At 39.1% G+C, this 24,613-nt stretch overlaps 1 protein-coding gene across 1 annotated transcript in view; it reads right to left on the reverse strand.

The window, feature by feature from the left end:
• Positions 1 to 990: 990 nt before the first annotated feature.
• EPHA5 (EPH receptor A5) overlaps positions 991 to 24,613 on the reverse strand; it is a 178,095-nt gene continuing 154,472 nt past the window's right edge. Inside the window, exons 9-15 of the mRNA XM_069978056.1 lie at positions 22,283 to 22,468; positions 18,399 to 18,460; positions 15,731 to 15,940; positions 12,085 to 12,234; positions 7,310 to 7,503; positions 4,948 to 5,103; positions 991 to 1,735 (exon numbers count right to left, since the gene is read on the reverse strand). Coding sequence (XP_069834157.1) covers positions 1,630 to 1,735; positions 4,948 to 5,103; positions 7,310 to 7,503; positions 12,085 to 12,234; positions 15,731 to 15,940; positions 18,399 to 18,460; positions 22,283 to 22,468 — 1,064 coding nt within the window. The 3' untranslated portion in view covers positions 991 to 1,629. The remainder of the gene's footprint in view (positions 1,736 to 4,947; positions 5,104 to 7,309; positions 7,504 to 12,084; positions 12,235 to 15,730; positions 15,941 to 18,398; positions 18,461 to 22,282; positions 22,469 to 24,613) is intronic.

Below are 24,613 nucleotides of genomic sequence, written 5' to 3' on the forward strand. Positions count from 1 at the left end.
CTGATGATCGGGGGCAAAGAAGTGGTTAATATCCAAAGTGTTATCCCTGGTGGTCTAGGGTACAATAAAATGTTACTACTTGAATCCCTGGTAGCCTAGAGAAATAGAGGGGTTTAATCTGCAGTAATTACTGAAGACTCCAGCATTTTGCTGGCTGTAAAAGGAGACTGATGGAACAGGTTTCCGTTCACCTAAATGATTCTACAAAAAAAATTGCTGGAAATCAAGTGGGTTGACTGCGCCGCTGTAATTCAGCTATTTCCCTGTAGGGACCAAGCATTTCATAAATGGCCTGCCCAATCTCTGTGTGATCAGTTGTGTCTCTGCTCAGCAGGTTGGGCACTGTGGGGACACATGCAGTCTGGGGAGGGGGGCACGGGTTGTACACCCCTGCTCTAAAGCCTTGTTTGGTTACAAAAAGTTTGAGTCTCACATATCAAAACTAGGGAAAGAAGTATCCTTGTTTCCCACAATAACCAAACTCAAAAACCAAAACGTTTTGCAGAAAATTTCACAAGGGTTCCTATTGGTTGTCAAGGAAATCCACTTCCTCCTTCCCCAGAAACAATTTCACTACACAAGTCCAATTTATCAATATGTAATGTTTCATTCTTTAAAAACAGGAAGAAAAAAAAAACACAAAATGGATATTTAAATGTTTTTTGTTTTTTTTCTTTTCATTTTTCTTTATACATATACCCTGTTGTTGTTATATATATATATTTTTTTTTTATGAATAAAGCACAGCGGCCTTGGACAGAAGAGTATTTCGCTGACAGTTGCAGAAAAGATATTTTAATATCTTTTTAAATTACTTTGTTTATAATTTCTCGAAACTCATCATGAGTGTCATAGGAAAAGAATACCAAACACACGGACATAAGTGGCAGCACATAAATGTACCTGGGAGTGTAGCAAACTGTACAATATTTACATAGTCATTATTTAATGCATTTTACCTTACCGGAGAGCAAACTAATAGGAAAACTCAGAACACAAAAAAATAAATATATTGTATTTGCAGTTGATCAAGCAATTTGTTTGTACATACGCTTCCATTTAATGCTGTGTAACAGCATTTTCTTTTACTTTACAAAAAAAAAAAAAAGATATCTATCAAGGAACTCTAGACATATTGCTCTTCAATACAACTTTGTAGACAATGGAGACTTAGTAAACGTCAGTAAACTGCAGCTTTTCTTCTAGGCCATACAGGGCTACAAAAACATTTTAAATGATCCATTCAAGTAAGTCCTTGGAAGTATTTAGCGTGCTGCTACAATAAAAGCACTATCAAGATGCTATATACAATTCATGTACAAAGCATCATGGGAAGTCCTTCGTTACAGAAGCCAAAGAACAGGCTAACCTTACTTTATACCTCTATATCCAGCTCCAGGTCCCATGCAAGTTGCAATTACTTATGACGAACGAAGACACAAACAGAATAAAAAATAAATTGAAGTTTGAGTCAAATACTGATTTTTGAATCATCTGCTGTATGTTCATTGTGTGGTTTTCCGTTTTCTATAGCAGTATACTTCCCTTTTTCATTTCAGGTTTCTCTATGTCTATAAATCACTGGGCAGGTTACAAAGTGCAGACTTGCTTGGTTGTTGAATGGCACAATTACAACGGCACCATTCCGTTCAATAACTGGGCTCTCATTTCTTGGATGCTATTCATTATCTTCTTCTGATGACCAGCCAGAGTCACTCCGAATCTCCTCAGATCTCTAAAGAGAAAAACACAGGGAGGGCACTTACTAGCTGAGAAAGTAGAATCATTCCCCACCAGCAACACAGTATACACAAGTAAATATTGTGCAGTCTTAGGCTATGTTCACACAACGTTTTTTCAGCTCCGTTTAAAATAACTTCGGTCATTTTGAGTCTAAAATAACGGACGTAATTTAGCTGTCTAGCCTTCTCTTTAGTGACTGGTGTTTGCACATTATTCTAGTTTGGGTTACTAATTGGCCTTTGGGTGTGGCTAATGATCATTATTTTGACGTCTGTGGCGATAATGTCCGTTATTCAATACAATGTGTGCATTGGACGCCTGTCTTCCCATCGACTGCAATGCAGTGTATTGCAGTCAGTTAAATGACGGCAATAACGGACGTTTTTTTAAATTGCAAAAGCGTCCACCTTTTGTCTATTTTTGACATTGTGTGACCATAGCCATGGGGTGTTATTACACTTGACCATTTTTTGGCAATTAACAATTAATGATAAACGATCTCAAATAACCGCTATGACAAACGATCTTAACCCTTAGAGGCCAATTTCAATTTTTACGTTTTTGTTTTTACCTCCTTGTGCTCAAAAGGCCATAGCACTTGCATTTTTTCACCTAGAAACCCACATGAGCCCTTATTTTTTGCATCGCTAATTGTACTTTGCAATGACAGGCTGAATTTTTTCATAAAGTACACTGCTTTTTATTATTAATGACACTTTTTTTTTTCACTTTTACACATATACTAGAAGCCCCCCTGGGGGACTTCTAGTATATTCACACTGATCTCTCATTACGATCTATGCTGAATAGATATACAGCATAGATCGATGAGATAGGCACTCGATTGCTTCCGGCTGCTGCTGCCTGAAGCAATCGAATGCCGAGCAGAGATTAACCCCATATACGGCGCAGACCCTGGCCGGGTGAAGACACAGGGATCACTCCTCAATGCCTGCTACTACACAAAAAGATTATCGTTCAAATCCAAACGATCTTAAAACTTTTAGAAGGAAAATCGTCCCACGCAATACCACCCTTAGGTTATGTTCACACTACGTCAAAAATAAAGAAAAGGCGTCCAAATTTAATATTTAAAAAAACTTCAGTTTTTGCAGCAATTTAACTGACTGCAATAGCAATGCATTAAAGTCAATGGGAAGACGGACGTCTAATGCGCACAATGCATTGAATAACGGAACAAGATCATTTTTTTTTGGACGTCTTTTGCAAACAGTGGATGTTTTTTATTAGTTGTTCACACAGTTTTTCTTTTGTCACCGTTCTTTTTCCTGTTTTACTTTTAAATTCAATGGACTTTTCAATTAAGCCGCATCCAAAGTCCAATTAGTAATCCCAAACTAGAATAATGTGCAAACACCAGTCATTGCACAAAGGGGAGCCCAGACAGCTAAATGACGTCTGTTATTTTAGACTCAAAATAACGGAAATTATCTTAAACAGAGCTGAAAAAATGTTGTGTGAACACAGCCTTAGAGTGCCTTTACACAGAAGGATTTATCTGACAGATTATTGAAGCCAAAGCCAGGAATAAATTTGAAAAGAGGAGAAATCTCAGTAATACTCTCATGATCATTGGAGACCCAGAAGTCAAACTTTACCAAACATGTCCAAGCAATATACTATATATATATATATATATATATATATATATATATATATATAAACAAAGCCAATTGATATCCTGAATATTTCAAAATCTAAATTGTCAATCTGATTATATACATAGGCATTACATTGTTCAAACATGACTAAGGTTTGATTAACTAAGCCATAAAATTTGTTTATGAGCAAAATAAAAAGCAATGATGTTAAACCTTGGATGTGATCTGAGGAGAAATGACAATTATTTTAGTCTGTAATGAGATAAAATTGGCAAGAAACCAATCAGCAGTAAGGGCATGTCCACACTACTGATTCCTGGTGGATCACCCACCGCGGATTCCGCAGCTAATCTCCGCTTGCGGCTGCTGTCAGCCACACGCATCTTTATAGTTTGCCAGATTCCGCTGTACGCCCGAGTGCGTTAATTTTTTGGGTGGATGGCGGAATCTGGCAAACCATAGAATGAAGCCTATGGGACCAGTGGAGATGTGTACGGCCGCTGAGTGGGGACGGCTGCAGCATCCGCAGTGGATGATCCGCTGGAATTCTGTAGTGCGGACATACCATTACCCTTTCTTGGTTTAGAGTTAAACATTGAAAACAACTGGATAGGTGGTTGTTGTTGTAGTGTGGTCAAAACATTGTCTTACATGCAGTATATTGAGCTATATACTTATATTTATTGGGGATATCAGAATTAGTGTTGAGCGGAGAGCCTGAACTGTTTGGGTTTGGCAATGTTCTCCAAACCTGGCCTCTACATTCAACACTATTCAGAATACAAAACTGACTATCAATTTGTTAGGTGTTTAACTTGTGATAGAAGCGTACTGGATCCTCAGGTCTTTCAGAGATATCATGTTATATGAGATGCTCTGCCTCTTGACCAACTGGAAATCAAAATTTACCAGTGAGGTAATTCTGAGATACTCAACTGACAGCATCAGGGGTGGGTCCATTTTTGGAATCTCTTCACTTGCAGGGTACAAGTGGCACAAAGGAGCCCTTTGGCCGAGCCCGGTTGACAAAACACTCAGTGGGCCCATTTTGGAAGTGGAACTTTAAAGAGGTTCTCAGGTCAAAAAGTATATATTTTCGTATAAACTGGTGTCAGAAAGTTATGACTTCTATAAAATATCAATTATTCACGTACTTATGGTGGCGTATTCTTTCAAGCCTGAAATAGTGCTGCCAGCTGCCACCTGTCTGTGATAGGAGTTGTATAAAGAAGGATAGGTTTGCTTTGGGGATTTGCTAATGCAGAGGTGGCAGTAGAGAGCAGTGTGTCAGGCTGGAAAGAATACACCACTTCCTGTAGGACATACAGCAGCTGATAAGTATTGCAAGACTTGAGATTTTTCAATGGAAATAATTTACAAATTTGTATAACTTTCTCAGACCAGATTTGAAATCTATTTTCTTTTTGGCAGAGTGCCCCTTTAATGGTATGGTTCCACTACAAGTGGGACTTAGGAACATCTAAATCCCTGCTAGATTTAGATGAAAAATATTCAGCATGAAGTTTTAAGTGGAATTAAGACAACTACAACTAAGAATACATTGAATCACCTTGTTACTTACTCCAAAGTCATTTGGGTTACTGCATCCATTGAAGTGTATCCATTCTCCACAAATGTATCAGCGTACCTTCCCATCTTTATGGCCTCTAGCCACTCATTTACTGATCTGTATGCAGCACTTCCAAGTGTATTTTGTTCAACCAGTAAATTTGATACCCTGCAATGCATATATATAATAAGTAGAAAAACATACAATGATACTAGCCCTGTATGAAACACTGCAGCTCCAAAGTTGTATATATGTATTCATATATATCCATTGCAAACTTCATGCTAAATGTCTTCCATAAGTCATCGCTCATAAGACATGAGAAGATAGTTTAGGGAGTTTTTACCACTTTACCCTCTATGGTTTGCTTTTACGCCAAGTCGCTTATACTAAACAAATCTGTTTATTTTATTAAAAGAAAGCTGTTCTTGTCATTTCCATGGAATAAATGAAGTTTCCGTCAGCAGATATGTGTATCTCTCCACTAATTTACAGGTAGCGGCATCATTTTTCATAATTAACGTAATTTAATTTCTTGATGTGACCTTGAGTGTCAGCCAAAGCCATCATTATTATCTTATTACAGTTCCCTTCTCATCACGTCCTCCTATTTATATTGCTGAACATCGCTCCTGTATCCCGCTGATGAGTTACATTGTTGTGTATGACTCTTTGGAACGCTATGTTATCTTCTGACTTGTGCAAATGATGCAACCTATCCCTAAATTCTGTGATGGTCATGCCTGGTCTATGGATTGGTGCGGACGGTTTAAAATAGCATTTAGATAATTAGGACTTATAAACTCAAATACAACTAGAATAATTAATTGTGCCAGCTAGATATTTTTTTTACAAAATTTTCCCTAATGCTTTGACAATGCTTTGTCAATGGTTTCCTTCCACAGTCCAGAAACGTCTTTAGTGTAAAGAGGAACTCTGGGCAGGACCAATCATCAAATTTCCTGGGGTGGGGGTGGGTGCAGTCCCTGGCCTTGGTTTTTTGGTCTAGAGACGTCACTTTCCAGACCCACTCAGACAGTCAGCGGCAGAGGTGGGACATTTCTGCAGTTACTGACTAGCTAAGCGAGCCTGGGATGTTACATCCCAAATTCCGTCTCTAGACCGGGAAGCGCACAGAAACCGGCGTAATGCGAGCACCAGCACTGGAGTCGGGGGACTAAGTGGAACCCGTCCATTCTTTGGGCGGAGGGCGGAATCTGCCTGACCATAGAATGGAGTCTATAGCACAGGTGGAGAGTGAAGCGGTAGTGCGCGGGGACGAGCGTCAGAATTCCCCGCAAGTCCTCCGCATGTTTTTCTCAGTGTGTACATACCCTTACACGGAAAGATTATTGTGCAGAAATTGTCATATCATTAGAATTAAAGCGATAATTTGTTTGTGTTTCGTTGATGACATCTTTTGAGCTGAATTAAAATTTTTGTTAATCACTCGCAAATCATTCGGTGTACAGTATATACACATTGTTCATTCATTATTACGATCGTTTGTATACTAGAGTATACAAACAATTGTCATAGCGATCGTAATTACGATCATCACTAAAAACTATCATTCCATGTATGATGAGGAATGATTTCAGGTCATTTGCAAAAGCGCTTGTTTGCAATTCTTGTTAATCGGAGACAAAAAAAATCGCTTTGTGTAGTTGGACCCTAAAAATTGGTGAACACTGCAAAAGTTGGTCCCCTAGGAATCACACCTATGGCATATGTAGTCATATTTACAAATTAGTGTTATCATTTTCTTAGTCAGCTACTAACTAGATGAAACATGGATGAATAGACAGATAGGTGGATGGATGACATTATATAGATTGCAGGCTTTAATGTGAGAAAAAGTGAGATAAACAAATACTTGTGAATAGTGAAGTAACAATCATATTCACTGCTATAAAAAGCATGGAGCTAAAGGGGTATTAAAAAAAACCTTTCAAATTAACTTTCAAAGTTATGTATTCTTTAGAGATTTGCCACTGCTTTGCACAGTTACTGACATGGGCAGAGGTGGCAGCAAAGTATACTGTGTCAGACTGGAAAGAATATACCACTTCCTGCAGGACATACGTCAGCCAATAAGTACTGGAAGACTTGAGCTTTTTTTTTATAGAAGTAAATAACAAATCTGTATAACTTTCTGGCACTAGTTGATTTGAAAGAATTTTTTATTGTGAATTACCCCTTTAAAAAAGCTAGCATAGGCATGACATATCAATCTTTCAATCAATGCCTATAGAGTATTAATATTACTACTGATTATCCCATTACAAATTGTACCAATATTATATTTACCAAAGCCCTTGTATACATATTGGCAATGTAGACTATTGAACTTATTCAGAAAATATATGTTTACCTGTTAGAAGAATTAACAAGTGTCTTCAAGCTGCTTGGGTTACGGATCAACTTATCCAACATACTGACAATCTCTTCAAACTTGGGCCTGCTGTTGCGCTCTTTCTGCCAGCAATCCAGCATGAGCTGATAAAGAGCAGCCGGGCAATCCATGGGACTTGGCAACCGGTAACCTTCCTCAACAGCTTTAATTACCTAACAAAGACAAATTGATTTGTTGTAGTCGTTCACGTTTCAAATAACATATGAAGTACATCAGCCAAATGTGGGATTACTATTGTTTATTTAAAGCTACTGTAAATGAGTTAAAATACATTGTAACAATATTTGCATATTCATTTGGGAGCCATTCTGTAGAGGTAGCGCCACTTTATTCATCATGGTAAGCGGCCACATTCATCAGCAATTCTCTAGTACATATTTATCACAGGAATTAGATTCTTTGGAGTCTGAACAATACAGTGGCTATGAATGGTGCCTGTGAATTGTGCGAATGGAATGAGAGTATATATGCTGGAAAACTGAATACCTTGAAGCTAAATAAATTAAAAATATATATGCATAAAAATGTGAAGCAGGAGAGATGACCATACAATGCGAGCTCCCCCGGGATTCTCTGCTACTGAATGTGGATGTGCAGCAGCTGTATACACGTGCAGATAAGGGAGACACCTAGTGGTATAACACTTAAGTTACACTGATTTAAATATAGAAAACAAATACAGCGAGTACATTACAAAACTGCTAGCAATCACAACCCTTCTTAATTCTTAAAAATACATTTTCATGACACTGAAATTAGATATATTTTGCACAACATTTTTCACACAGACCTCTAATATATCACTAAGTTTTGTACTAAGCTTTTTTCCTATTACTGTTAATGCCTTCAGTCTCCAGTCTCTGTAAGAAGTATACAGAGTTTTGTTTCTGGCAAAATCAAAATTTTTTTACCCTGCTATATCATAGTATATATATAGGGTATGGTAAAACAGCAAAACTGAGTCCCCTGTGGCTCCATACCACAAATCTGCAGAGGTCTCCAATACTATCATACAGCCGCCTGCACACACCTTATACCAAGAAGCTTTATAATTTATAATCAAAATTATATTTTAGCTAAAATTATTAAAAGGGTATCCTGGATAATTTTTTTTTAAGTTATACAGATTTGTAAATTACTTCTAGTTTAAAAAAAAACTTAAGCCTTCCAGTACTTATCAGCTGCTGTATGTCCTGCAGGAGGTAGTATATTCCTTCCACTGCTCTCTGTTGCTTCTGTCCATGTCAGGAACTGTCCAGAGCAGCAGTAGTGGATTATAATAGGGGCGTTTCGGGCGGCAGCCCGGGGCCCTGAGCTCCTGGGGGGCCCATAGCCACCCAAAAAGACTTATACTTTCAGTGGGGTATTGTCTCCTGGCTACAGTTCTGTCATGATTTTCAAAAAAACACATATTTTTTCCGCAATTTTGCACAAATCAGGGGATTATGTCATTATCTATCCTGTAGTATGAGCACCACGCTAGTGCGGCCATAGTTACAGTGGGGTAAAGGGCCCAGGCTTGGTAAACAGCCTGGGGCCTATGGTAAAGTTAATCCACCTCTGCAGAGCAGTAGCAAATCCCCGTAGAAAACCTCTCCTGTTCTGGACAATTCCTGACAAAAACAGAGGAGGCAGCAGAGAGCACTGTGTCAGACTGGAAAGAATACACCACTTCCTGCAAGACATACAGCAGCTAATAAGTACTGGAAGAATTGAGATTTTTAAATAGAAGTAGTTTACAAATCGTTGTAACTTCCTGGTAGCAGTTGATTTGAAACATTTTTGCCTTTATCAGGCACAGCTGTTTTCAGATGCAATTTTTTTTCCAATCGTATACAGCCTGTATAATTTTCAGTAATGCACTACGGATTCGTGATGATACATAACACATAAAGGAGGAAGCAACATCAACAGAATTCTGCCAAAATACATGTAGGCTATATAAATGCAAATCAAGAGCATATGTCAAAAACAGCAAGATATGCGGCTGTTTTAACATGTGTAACCTCCATGTAGAAACTAATTTTAATGAAAACCAGAAATTCCAGGTGAACATTGAGAAGTCAGCAGTAATAATCCTATTGCTACAGGGTAGTGAACATAGCAATATCGGCAGCAATCAATACAGCTGTAACAGGAATAGCTATTTTACTCCATTCCATAGAGAATGATAGGGAAATCTAAGCATTATCCCTGCTGTTTCTGGGAATTCTGCTCTGCATACAGTATATAGTCTTCTCAATTGATTGGTGAATGTACTTGCAATCAGTTTTGGCATCTGATTAGGTGATCAATGTGCCTCTCAGTGAAGCATACAGGAACGGCCCTTCTCTACATAAGCTCCTTACATTTAGAAACATGTTTCTGCATTTTTAATTTCAGTTTGATTTCTCTTTCTGCAATCGCAAAGAATGTAATAAAGTGATGTCCTGATTCATGTGCCATGTTATTATCTGCCATAAACCATAAACAAACAAAAAACCTCTGTTATTACTGACTTATAATTGGAGTCAATGGATTGACACAGTGTATTAAATATCAGACGTTTCATGATTAAAAAACAGAAGCAGAACAATACACAACACAAAATGTGTACTGTTCTGCTTCTGTTTTTTAATCATGTGTTTTCCAAATTGTGTTGGATTTATTGAATAAAATATACATTTTTGACAGTACTTGTCCTGCATGTTCTTTGTGAGCCTTAGTTGATGTGTCTTTACTACAAAATTTTATGGACCTTCAAAAAAGAACCACACCCAAAGGGGCCTGAACTACAATGATGTACCAACAGCCGAGACTGTAATACTGGGCGCACAAAATGCAAAAATGACAGATGTCATTTTGAGAAAAAAGAAAAAACGGACAGAAAAACGTCATGTGAACATGGAGTTGGCACCAAACGGAATCTTTTATTCGAGTGCAGGCAAAGGCTGGATCTGAAAAATGAAGGCCTTTGTCAATCTTATATATGCTTTGTCAATCTTGCTTGATGTTTTATTTTCAACAATAGTGTCAGCAAAGTTTAATTCTGATATGTCCCCTGCTCGGCGGAGTGGAGGGTGCCTGGTTCACCATATTTTTTCATTCTAATTTATGTACACTTCATCTATTGAAGGGAGGTGTAAATAAATGTACAAAAATTAGAACAGAAAAATTGAATAAATTACTGCATGAACTCTGGTGGTATGCCTTCATCCCTTGAAGGGATGTGTAAAAAAAATTAGGGATTCACAATTACGTACTTGAGAAAGTGCCCATTGATTTATCTTGAGCTGTTCACACAATCATTGGATTACGAGTCTGCGTTCTGATCCGTCAAAACAGAAAAGAAAAAAAGGACATGTCCTAGTGCAGACCTGTTCTTTTTATGGATTAACCAATAGAAGTCAATGGGATCTGCTATTTTTTACAGATTGTAACGTTTGACATCCGTATCATCCACAATGGGCAAACTGGTTACATCTTTTTTTAACCTGATCAACTTTATTAAAGATTAACCTTTATTACAGGTTTAACAGATCCACAAAAAACAATTTGGATTGCGGATGTACTACTGATGCACAAGCCATTTTTTTTTTTTTTTAGCGGATTGCGAATGTTGACAGCTAAAGGAATGTAAAGTGTGCCTAAGGCCTAAAAATGTTAACAGTTTTGGAGCTCCTGGCATCATAATGAATGATGATGTTGGGAGCTCTGAAACTGTTTAAATATTCGCCCTCTTGTACTGGCATGCTGTGTCAGTACAGTAGCATGGAAATTTAATCACCATCCCAGCATGCATCAATCTCGATCGAGCACCCTGATGCTCAACTGAGCACTATGCTTCACCGAGCATGCTCGCTCAGCACCAGTATTGACCATATGATGTTATATCTATATTTTATTATACATAGATTTGAATATGTTGAATTCTTAAAAAAAAAAATATATTTTTTCCATGACTTTTAGGGGACACAGATGATGGAAGTCACCACATATTTTTTGACCTCACTCACATCTTCAGAAAACATTCTCTTAGCTACATTTTAATATTATCTTGGGGATATGCTAAACAGCTTAAAATGTCATGTATTTAAATAGCACCTGAGCACCACAAGGTGCTTGAGTGAGCATCAAGCTTAAGCCTGAAGCCCCCTGATGCTTGACTAAGCATGTTTGCTCAACACTAGAGATGAGCGAACCGGGTTCGAGTCGATCCGAACGTTCGGTATTTGATTAGCTGGGGCTGCTGAACTTGGATAAAGCTCTAAGGTTGTCTGGAAAACATGGATACAGCCAATGACTATATCCATGTTTTCCACATAGCCTTAGGGCTTTATCCAAGTTCAGCAGCCACCGCTAATCAAATGCCGAAAGTTCGGGTTCGGGTCGACTCGAGCATGCTCTAGGTTCGCTCATCTCTACTCAACACTAGATATCAATAGTAGTAGTTAGTAGTACTAACTTCAGCGTGTTTTGGAGAGATATTCTTGCTGACAATTTTTTTCAAACTCAACAGAAAACTGATGAATCCCAATCAAATCTATTTTTTGGCTTTTTTTAGGCTATGTTCACATGTAATGTAAAAATAACAATGACTATGGCCTGAAATAAAGAACTTGATCATGTGAACATGGTTTAATGCTATCAAATGTAACAGAGTCTTAAATATTGTCTCATTTTTAACAGCTTACATTTTTAAATAATAACTCGAAAAGCGATGACATGGAAAGATCACTTTTTGTAATACTCACATCTTGGTTTGTCATTTCCCAGTAAGGTCTCTCTCCATATGAAATGACCTCCCACATCACAATGCCATAGCTCCACACATCACTCGCAGAAGTAAACTTACGGAAAGCAATGGCTTCAGGGGCAGTCCATCGAATTGGTATTTTTCCTCCCTGTGAACAGCATATCATATGGTTAAGTGCTAATGTGAATGCCCTTGCTGTTCGAAAAGTGATAAATGGGATAAAGCAAATAAGGTGAAACAAGCCTCACAACCATGAACACACATATCACCGATGCTCAGACAGTGTAATACAGAAAATAAAATGTTCACTTCCAACAACTGGTAATGATTTTGTCTCTGGAGAAAAATAAAAGTCACCAGTCACATGATGTATTTCTAAACAATGAATTGAACTCCATTTACAGATAATTCAAAAGCAGCGCTGTAATCTTCCTTCCTGAACAGTTATTACAGTCCTGCATGAAAGTAATAAACACTACAATAGTACCAGAAGAAGGAGGCCATGGTCCTGAATGTCAAGTGCAATACATAGCTTAGATGGGGAGATCAAACCTGACCTCTGGAATCCCGATACTGGCTGTAAATGTGCAATGTGTCAATTGTACCGGCTCATTTCTAAGCCAAAAGCTAAAACACACAAGGTCTGGTGTACAGATGTAACAGAGTTAGGAAAATTTCCTTTGTTGCCACAAAAAGTAGTAAAACTTGTCACTGAGGTTGGAATAGCTTTGGCCACATAAGACAATTACTGAAACAACATACTTTATATCATAGTCGTAGGATTTCACATATGGATTGGAGCACATTGTAGTTCAAAATACTGTTAAATATGATAGCAATGAGCACTGAAATATTAAGAATAAGGACCGGAGCGATAATCTGCAGAATCAGGCTGATTTGGCAGATTATCGCTATGTATAATAAAGACAATGATCAGCCGATGAAAACGATCATTGGTTGATCGTGTTGTTTAATCCTGCCTAAAAATCATCAGCTGCCGTGTAATAGTGTAATAGAGATGCGGGGCCGACAAATGATCAATGTGTAAAAAAAAATTTAAAAAACTGTCCAAGCTCCCTACTGTTCTTCTCGCTTCTGCCCTCTGCCTGCAGCCACCGCTGTAACTTCTGAACAAGTCTTGGAAGTGACAGGCGGCTCAGCCAATCACTGGCTGAGACGGAACACTGTCACGGCCAGTGATTAGCTGAGCCGCCTGTCACTTCAGAGACCGGCAGGGAGTGGACAAAAGTGCGAAGAACACTGGCAGAATGCAGTAGGGATCTGGGGGGTCACTAGGTTAATCTTTGTATCTGTGGGCTACCATAATCATTTAAATCATATAAAAGGGTATTATTAGGTCATTATGATGCATGCTCTCTGTTTAATTTATAGGTGTATTAATGATAGTATGCGTATAAGGACTGTAGGTGGGGAAACATGTAGCGGTCATAAGAGTTATTTTGTTGATTTAAAGTGAACACAATTTTATAAACTTACTCATCTTGCCCTATACAGAAGTCAGAGAGGACAGTACATACATACATACATACATACCTGTGGTCTTGATCATTCAGCTGGCATGACCGAGAAAAAAGTTGTTAACGCTGCCGGTTCCACTGACGCAAATTCTCAGGAAGTGGAATCTACTTGGGTTCCAGACCCAGAGCGTTTACAGCCCCTCCTCTCAGCTATGACTGATAGCTCAAATGGCCAATCAGCTGACTGTTATTGCTGAGAGGAGAAGCTGGGAATACTCTCAATAAAGAGTGCTCTGGTTGCCTAATAAGTAGGTACTAGGTATGAGCGAACCTGAGCATATTCAGGTTTCTCCAAACACAAACTCTCGACATTTACCGGTTACAGGTGGCTGAAGAAGTTGGATGCGTGGAACACATGTCCGCACAACAATTTTGATAAATAGCAATTGTGTAATTGTGCATTACTTCATGCCTATTCTTCTTCACAGCTGTACTAAAAACTAAAATGCTGGCGGACTATCTACACAGCTTACTGGGATGATTCATATCTAGGAAATTTTAGTTTTTAATGTATAGTAATCTAAAATAAATCCATATTTCCCAGAATGCTATGCAGCAGAGAACAATGCCTTTGAGAAGCTTTATGAAACTATTCAAGGAGTGCTTGATGAAGGAGTGCAATGAACATGTAAACCAGCTGAACTTATACAGGCTGTGAGATGCGACCACTAAATCAAGCCATACGTCTACATATTCACCAGTGGCTTTATCTAGGTACAGTATGAACAGAAATAACGAAGTGGTCTCACTTAGACAGATCTGGACAGAACTATGACTGAATGTACAATACTACCGGTACACAGTAAGTAGCTCTACATCTATTATAACATTTACGTCATGTGCTGTAAGAAATATGCACATTACATGTTCTAGTCAATCAATTGTGCGGAGGCCAACATATAATACTTTCCTTGCAGGGAATGTGTAATGTACTGCTACAATCGATAGTTGTAAAATAGCACAAGGGATTCATCTTATCCTCTGTGTGGAGAATTTTATTACAGGACATATATCATGCACACACAACCTACATGCACACAAAACACAAAGCCAACAAGATAACAATTTAACTCTTTGTGTAACATGTTGTTGCCGTGTCCATGCCTGTTCAGACCTCAGCACGGTCCTGTGCCCATAAAGTATGTCCAAGACTGTGATTTTCTTTGCAACAGTCTGAACAGTGTCTTATTCTTGTACTTGTGTGGTGATTGACAGGTTTCCCCCACACCCGTCTGGGTTCTTCTGTTAGCCCCGGCTGGGTTACAGATGGTTTACAATGGGTGGTGATAGACAGTTGCCTTCACCACTCACCTCACCTTCCTGCCAGTCTGTGTTCTGTGTGGTCAGAGGGCCAATCCAATCACTCTCTGGACTGGGACCAGAAGTTCACTGGCTTTCATATTGGATTGGTTTGCTTGGTATTTTGACCTCTTTGCCTGTCCTCCTGACCTCCGTTTTTGCCTGCTGTTCTTGTACTGTTCTACTATCTCCACTTTGACCTGTATCTGCCCGACCATTCTTTATTGTGTTTCTCCATCTTGTCTCGCTCTGTGCTTCCCTTACCCAGCATAGGGACCGCCACCCAGTTGTCTATTGCCACCTAGCTTAAGACCAGCAAGTAGGCAGGGACAGTACCGTTGGGCCTAGCACTAGGGCTCACACTGTCTATCTATCCTGTCATTGATCCCGTTCCTGAGGTCCCACAGTTACAGTTCTACAGACTCTTAGGCTTCCAAAGCTACAGTTATAATGTTCATTGTTTGATAATCATTGTAAATAGAGATGAGTAACAAAGCAAACGCTGCGTTACAATCGGACATCAGCTTTCAGGCTGCTGCTTTTGAGCTCTGCTCTGCGTGCCTGAAAAAGCAGGGAAAATTCTCCCAGGACTGCATCCAGCTTTTCCAGGCATCAGAGCATAATTCAAAAGCAGCAGCCTGACAGCTGATGACCAAGCGTAACAAAGCACTTTGCTGTGTTATTACTGTAAGTTCTCTCTTCTCTAATTGTAAACCTTATAATATGAACATTAAACAACATTATATGGTGGACAATACTTGTTATAATAAGCTATATAGACAAATCATCTTAAATGTATTAGCTTACTCTTGTTGTATATGCAGCTTCAGGATCATCCTCAAGAACCCGGGACAGACCAAAGTCAGAAACCTTACAGACCAGATTGCTGTTAATGAGTATGTTCCTTGCTGCAAGGTCTCTGTGTACATAGCCCATGTCTGATAGGTACTTCATTCCGGATGCAATGCCCCTCAGCATACCCACCAGCTGAATGACAGTGAACTGCCCGTCATTTTTCTGCAGGAAAAAGTAAGAAAACTGTTTTCATATTCAAAGACATTATCTGTGTCGAATGCAGGTTAAGTCAGACTCTCTTCAAAAATGACAATAAAATCTGCTAAAAAAAAGTATAAGAATGTATTCCTGAAGTAACCTGCTCTTGTAAATGGGATAAAGTTATGACAATAATGTATATTTTGGAATTAGATCATGAGCAATAAACTAATAAGGTACTCCAGAGCGGTAAAGAGGTTTTCCAATTTAAAATTTCTTTTCCCCTATCGACAGGAAGGGGGACAAGTAAAAGATCGCAGTGCTCGGCTCTTTACGGCAGCTCTATAGAGAATGGATGGAGCTGGGGGTCAAGTGCCGATCCGTGGGTCCATTTAAAACAAAGGAGCCAGGGCATCGATCTAGAGATCCCCAGGGAGTACTGTAGTTGGACACCCTGCAATCTCATACTTGTCCCCTTTCCTGTGGAAAGCCCCTTTTGTTTTTGAGTTTTTTTTGATGTGTTAATTTTTTTTACTTTTTTGCTAATACATTGCTTTAATATTACCTTGTAATTACCCTGTAATATAACTTCAGTTTAAAATGTACTTAAATGCACTTTTTTATTTACCACTTAAAGGGGTTGTTCCCCACTTAAAGGGGTGGGGGACACAACAGTGCGATACTTACCTGTCCTGCTCCATCACAGCTGCCAGTTTCTGGGCTGCCCGCTGTCTGCTCTTTTATCAACATCCGCTGACGTTCCGCTTGAATTGAAAATAGCCAGTCACCATAGACTGCACTATGCTGAGCTTGATTTCCAGTGGGAGCAGCACGTCAATGAATGTTTTCAAAACTGTCAGCTTTGACAGGTAAGTATACAGCACTGTTGTGTTCCCCTCAGGCCTGGCAGAATAGTAGATTTCCAGTTTATGCCAGACAACCTCTTTAACGTCCGTCAAATCAGAGCAGGGTCTAGAGACTGCACGGCTTAGACAGCCCTGCATTTCCCGAAACCAACAATGGTGGCTGCCGAAGGGTCATCAACAGAAGTGTACATTTATTTTAATGAAGTTATATTACAAATTATTATAAATTTATTAAGGCAATGTATTAGAAAAAAAATGGCTGATGTCAGGGAAGGTCATCCCGGCCAGTACTGCAGTACCGGCCGGATGATCCTCACTGTTGATTAATTCGTCTCTGCACACATTGGGGAAAATTTATTAAAAGGCTAAAATGCCTTTTTTAGGCGCAGAAGGGCCCGATCGGTGTAAAAATATTCTTGAGTGGTCTATTTGCGAATATTTATTTTGCATCGGGCCAATCTGCGCCTCCTGCACCAGTGGGGGGGGGGGGGAGGGGGCATTACGGGAGGTACGGCTGCATGCAGAGGGGGTAGAAATCGGCAACAATGGCCGTGATTATTACGAGACTTTCATAGTGTGAACATAGCCTTAAGGATACTTAAGGATACCTTAAATTTGAGCCAGCATATTGCTATGACAGCATGGAAAAACATAGTGAAACCTTTTTTTACTTTTGCTGCAGGCCACATTTCTTTGCAAGCCTTGTATATTCAGTCTTTCTTTCTGCCATCCCTTCACAAATGTACAGTATTTCATACATTTATACACTATTATTCAACGCAGTGTGGCAGACTTATCATTTTATCATCTGGCCAAAGGAAAAATATGCCATTTAGATATTTTCCAGCCCTATTGAAGTGTAATGATGTGAAAATGTAAAATTATCATTGTTGTAAAAATTTCAGCTCTCAAGCAAAAAAAAAAAAAAATCTTGAGTTCATTGTTGAGCACATATCATCCTTCCCCATATATAAACTCATGGTAAAAGTCATAATAATCCTGCTTTTAGAATTTTGCTGTACATCATTTTCTCCAATCCTGACAGAAGCAGAATAGAAGATAATGGCAGTCATTAAGGAGTGTGCCATAATACAATATTTACAGTGAACCTTAACTATGCGATAATATGAGCAATTGAAGGCTTGGCGGTTTCCTGGGAGACATATCACACACTTTTCATGCTCGCCACATTGTAACAATTACAGCACAAAGTGTTAGAAACCCATTGATAGAATAAGCCCTCTATAACATCAGATTATATTATACTAACATTGTATTACACCCTAATTGAAATAGAAGCATAAATTCAATTATCTAGGGAACTCATGGTCTCTCACCATATACCTATAATAGTTGCTCAGAGGAAGAATATTACATAAAACACGATTGCCTTCAGGAGATTCTTAAGGATAGGTTAATCTGGGACAATGTCTAGAGCAATATATGTAGCACAGTTAATGTTTGCCAGACACACACTGGATGAATAAAAGATTTGTACATTGCCATCAAATCTTACAAAATTGCCCCCCCCCATCCGTATTAAAAAAGAACTAAAAGGACGACCCAGCCTCAATGCTGTTTCTTACACTGACTTATTAACCTCTGCATGGACTTACCTTTAGGAAGGTATCCAAAGAGCCATTTTCCATGTACTCTGTTACAATCATTACAGGTTTGCCTGCAAGAAACAATCCAAAATAGATGAACAATTCTAATAAACAATTTTAATATGTATATCGAAAGGCTGTTATACACATATGTCACTGAGTTGAACTCAACAGCTGAACTGTACAAAAATTTTAGGACTTAAAAAACCTGTATATTTACTAAAATAGTCTTTGACTGTAACGTTACAATTGTAGACACCTTGCCATAGTCGTAGACAGAATTATTATTTGGGACATGACCACGTAATTGTGGCACATCAAAGTGTGAGTGTTCTAATAAACTAGTGCTGTCCTTATCTCACTATGTAAGTAATGAAATTTATTAGCCAGATCAATGATTGTATTTCAAATGTGGCAGCACAACTAAGCAGAAATATTTAGGATATATTATTAAGTCGGTTTAAGGCTATGTTCACACTATGTTTAACCTCCTCCCGCTGTGCACTGTAAATTAAAGTCGCTGCAGCCTAAGCCTGATACTGCAGCCACGTTAATTTACGCTGCAGGATGACACAGGTGCAAGAGCTGTGCCTGTATCATCCGCGGAGGGTCCCGGCTATCTGTATTAGCCGGAGACCCGCACGACCGCAGCATCTATAGGGCAGCTTATGGGATCATTATGATCCCATAAGCTGATGTCCTAAAACAACCTGGGCATTGAAGCATCAATGACCCATGGTCGTGAAAGGGTTAAGAAACATAGTCTGCTATTACCGCCGTCTGCTATTGACGCAAATTAATTGATTTCAATGCAATGAATTGAAGTCAATGGAATGATGGACGTCCAATGCACACAGTGTATAAAATAAGGGACATTGTCTGAATGGACAGCAAAATAATGATCATGACAATAATTTTTGGAAGTCTTTGCAAACAACGGACATTATTTTTTAGTTGTTCACACAGTTTTTCTTTTTTCATTGTCCTTTCACCGTTTTTACTATAAGATTTAATGGACTTTTTTAATTTAAGACACATCCAGAGGGCAATTAGTCCAAAACTAAATCCAAATAAATGTATACAGTGTATTTTAAAAAGATAATTATGTCATTCTAATTTTAATTCCTTATGTTACATATTGTATAATTTTTAAATCTTTCTATTATTTCAATTAAATTCTGTTTATTTTACAGTGGTATTTTCTTTGCTAAGTTCTGATTTGCTATGTGTTTTATGTCTTTAATTTCATGCTTTGTGATCCAGTGCTAATGTGTTTAACAAAGACTTTCATACCACATAATGCAAAGATACATACATACACTAGAGATAAGCGAACCTGGAGCATGCTCGAGTCGATCTGAACCCGAACTTTCGGCATTTGATTAGCGGTGGCTGCTGAAGTTGGATAAAGCCCTAAGGCTATATGGAAAACATGGATATAGTCATTGGCTGTATCCATGTTTTCCAGACAACCTTAGAGCTTTATCCAAGTTCGGCAGCCCCCGCTAATCAAATGCCGAACGTTCGGGTTCGGATCGACTCGAACCCGAACCCGGTTCGCTTATCTCTAATATACAGTGATATACAATGGCCTCAGGATACAATATTTTCAACATACAATGTTACTTTCTGGACCATCGTAACTTGAGACCAGACTCAACATACAATATACAATGCTGATCGACCAATGAAAGAGGCCATTTTACTGGTAAAATCCCAGTATTAGTGCTGCTCTTTACCTGGGCCAGGATGAGTTTCACCTTTGTGCATTAGTAAGGGTGGTTTCATTTTATTTTTCAGGGACCCTGTGTGACCTGTATAGGACCTGAAAACGCTCCAGTCCTCTACATAGAAAGAAATTTAGAGTCTCTTGTAGCTCTTTCTGACTGTTATATGTAAGCACTTACTTTATCCATATCAGTAAGCTGCTTATTTTCCTTTAAATTTTCATTTCTTTTAATCATTTTGGGGGATTTAGAACCAATTACCAGTTTTCCATAGAGTTTTGGTCTCAACATACAATGGTCATCCTGGAACCAATTAATATCGTATGTTCAGGGACCACAGTATGTATATATATATATATAGAGAGAGAGAGAGAGAGAGAGAGAGAGAGAAAGAGAGAGAGAGAGAATAATAGAAGGATGGACGGCACTGTGCTGGCTTCAAGTCAGAATAGCTTCAAGCTGGTGGGTGCACGTCCCTACAAAAGTCGACCCCCGACTTCACTGGATAACCAATTTGTAGAGAAGAGGACGGCACTCCAATAGTGTAAAGTGATGATTTATTCACCCAATCACATACAGCGACGTTTCGACTCTAACCTGAGTCTTGAAGCTTGAGGCTGGGGTTGGGTGAATAAATCATCACTTTACACTATTGGAGTGCCGTCCTCTTCTCTACAAATTGGTTTTATATATATATATATATACATATATATATATATATATATATATATATATATATATTTAGTGTAATATTAAGGGTAAACACGTGAATAAATGAATACATCCCCCAGTTTAATGTCAACCAAGGGAGCATTAACATTTATATTTCTATTAAACAAGTGCGCTTCATTTCTTCTTCTTCTTTCTTCTGAAATTTTTAAATTGGATATTTGGGCTATGTTTCTATGTTTTTTCCTCTCCGTTTCTTAAATGAAATCTGTCATTTTGAGTTGAACATGATGGACATCATTTCTCTGATTTGCCGCCTGTCAGTGCAGTGACGGCCGTTGGTACATTATTCTAATTAAGGTAGACTAATTCCTCTTTGGGTGTGTCTTTAATTTAATTTAAACGGTAAAAGGATGTTAAAAAAAAAACTGTGTGAAAAACTAAAAAATAAAGTCTGTTTGCAAGATAATGTCTGTGCAAATAATGTCCGTTATTTAATACATGCGTGCATTGGACGTCCGTCATTCCATAGACTTCAATGCATTCCATTGAAATCAATTAAATTGCAGCAATAACTGACGTCTTTTTACATAGAATAAGTGGCCGTCTTTCCTGCTTTTTAAATGTTGTGTGAACATAACCTATGTCCATCAAGGTGTGAACACAGGCTATTTTTAGGGAATTTGAATAGCTCATGGCTTTCGCCCTCCATGTGCACGTCTTTCCTGTTAGGAGCCAGATGAATTAAGTTTATGGATCTCTCAAAACAAATGAAGAAATCACATAAGTACCTCTATATGTAATAAAATATTTTAATGTGATGTCTTTTTTTAACTTTTAGTAAACAAAAAAGTATTTGTTTTATGCAGTATGTGCATTATTGTAAATATTCTTAGAAACCACTCTAAACATTTTCATATTCAAAGGGTTATTCTGGAGAAGTTTTTTTTTTTTTAAGATCAACTGGGGTCAGAAAGTTATACAGTTTTTATGTAACTTGTATTAAAAAAAATTGTGATACATCTTTCAATGACACCTAAACATTTAAAGGGTGCTCTGGTAAAAAACGTGAAAGTTAATATATCAAGACTTTCAGTACTTTTCAGATGCTGTATGTCCTGCAGGAAGAGGTGTATTGTTTTCTTTCTAGTCTGACAAGGTGCTCTCTGCAGCCACCTATGCCACTTTCTGTCCAGAGCAGTCAAAGGTTTCTATGGGAATTTGTTAAAATTCTTGACAGTTCCTGACATGGACAGAGGTGGCAGCAGAAAACTCCATGTCAGACAGGAAAGAATACACCGCTTCCTGCAGGACATACAGCAGCTGACAAGTACTAAAAGACTTGAGTTTTTAAAATAGAAGTAGTTAACAACTCTGTATAACCTGTATAAAACCAGTTGATCTGAACAAGAACAAAGAATCTAAAATCTCATCGTAGAAAATAATTTTTCATTGGTAAGCAATTTATTCACTATTTTTCTTAATAGTAGACCTTACTTTTTGTGACAACTCCTTCCAAGTGGATAATGTTTGGATGGTCAAACTGTCCCATTATACTGGCTTCACCCAAGAAGTCTCTTCTCTGCTTGTCAGTGTATCCAACTTTAAGAGTCTTAATAGCAACCGGAAACTCCCTTTTCCCTGGAAGTTTAATACGGCCACTACAAACTTCCCCAAATTCTCCTGCAAAAACAAAAAAAAAGATTGTTTTCAATGTAACTATTAGAAAATATCTACTATATTTACCTATCTGTATTTTTCCTTTATTTTATTCAAAGGTACATAACAACTTTAAAGTCAGGTCACCCAGTGGAGTGTTCGGTCATGGAACGCCTATGAAAGTAAGTTGTATATTTTGCATTAAGAAGGAATTCAGTTTGAGAATAAAACAAGAATACATTTACTAAGATTTCCCATTAGGTAGTTTCCTCCCACTGGGGACGGGCCGGCCCGCCTCCACAGCTTCACCCCTGACCGGTGCCTGTGAATAGAATGGGGCCGTGCATGGGAACCGGGCCGCAGTTAAACAAAAGGACCGCAGCACCGGCTTCCTCACACCAGCGTCATTCTACACATGGGCAATACTTAAAGAGGACCTGTCACCCCCCGTGTCGGGGTGACAGGCTCCCGACCCCCCGTTAGAGCCCCCTATACTCACGTGATTCCGATGGGTCCCGCTTCCTGAGCCGGTCGGGTCTCGGAGATATCAGTGCCCGAAGCCCAGCGCGCGCGCTGACAGGAGAGTACGATGCCCATAGAGAATGACGGAGCATCGGACTCCCCATTCAATTCTCTATGAGCGTCGGACTCTCCTGTCAGTGCGCGCCGGGCTTCGGGCGCTGATATCTCTGGGACCCGACCGGCTCAGGAAGCGGGACCCAGCGGGATCACGTGAGTATAGGGGGCTCTAAAGGGGGGTCGGGAGCCTGTCACCCCGGCACGGGGGGTGACAGGTCTCCTTTAAAGCGAATGTACCTGATGGTACATTCGCTTTAAAGGGATACTCTGGGGATTTCTGTTTCTCTCAGATCACATCAATTGGTGTCAGAAAGTTATATAGAATTTTAATTTACTTCAATTTAAAAATCTCAAACCTTTCAGTACTTATCACCTGCTGTATGTCCTGCAGGAAGTGGTGTACTTTTTCCAGTCTGACACAGTCTGACTCTGCTGCTGCCACCTCTGTCCATGTCAGGAACTGTCCAGAGCAGGAGACGTTTTCTATGGGGATTTGCTACTGCTGGACAGTTCCTGACATGGACAAAGGTGGCAGCAGAGAGCACTGTGTCAGACTGGGAAGAATACACTTCCTGCAGGGCATACAGCAGCTGATAAGTACTTGAAAGCTTGAGATTTGTTAATAGTAGTCATTTATAAATGTTTAAACTTTCTGCCACCAGTCGTTTTGAAAGGAAAAAAAAAAAATCACTGGAGTGAAGTAAATACAACCCACGAACTGAGGACAAGAGTGGCACTGTTTCTAGAGGAGAGTGGACATGTTTTTCTGACCCTGAACAACCTCTTTTATTTAGCTCAAACCAGAAACAAATCATAAAAGGTGCATAACTAGAAAAGGCTGGGTCCCATGGCAAACTTCTGATTAGGGCCCCCCACCTTCCTGACTGACCAATAAGCTGTTAAGTCTAGTCATAACTGCAAGCGCTTTTCAGGAGTGCTTGCAGTTAAAGGGACATTTGCCGAACCCGGGAGGCCTGCTCGGCTACCTGGTGCTGCAAATGATGACAGCTCAGGGGGCCCAGTGTACTTTAGTAATAGGCAGTGGGGCCCCTGATGCAGTGGGCCCCATAGCAGCCGCTATGGCTGCTACAGTGTTAGTTACGCCCCTGGTTATCTTTTCTTTTTTGGGGTCCTTTTCCAGTTTTAGCTGAAGTCAATATACCACTTGGTTCCCATGCACCGTACCAGTTTATTCCCAAGAACTGGCCTGGCGTGAAGCACTGGTGGCTGGTCTGCCGCCCCCCAGTGTGACAATCTCCCCTCTGTGACATGGCTTCATTAGAATAAAAGTAGAAAACAAAAGTAGTGAGCGCACACTTAAAATAGCTCAAAATAAGTAGGAGTGCAAGCCACCTCAGAAAATAGTAACCAAGAACATAAGAAAACAAGCCTGAGGAAACATGCTCAGCACATCCAGTAATATGTAAAATAGAAATTTTTTATTGTAATACTGCAAGCTAAAACACACAAAAAGGCTGTATCCAGTGATAAAACCCTAATTCAAGGAGGGAGAACAAAATAGATCAACCCTCCAAATAAATATACATCACATATCAAAGTATCTAGCATCCCTCACTAATAGCCAGTTAA

The sequence above is a fragment of the Dendropsophus ebraccatus genome, chromosome 7, assembly GCF_027789765.1.
Source record: "Dendropsophus ebraccatus isolate aDenEbr1 chromosome 7, aDenEbr1.pat, whole genome shotgun sequence".
In the NCBI taxonomy this organism is placed as follows: Eukaryota; Metazoa; Chordata; class Amphibia; order Anura; family Hylidae; genus Dendropsophus; species Dendropsophus ebraccatus.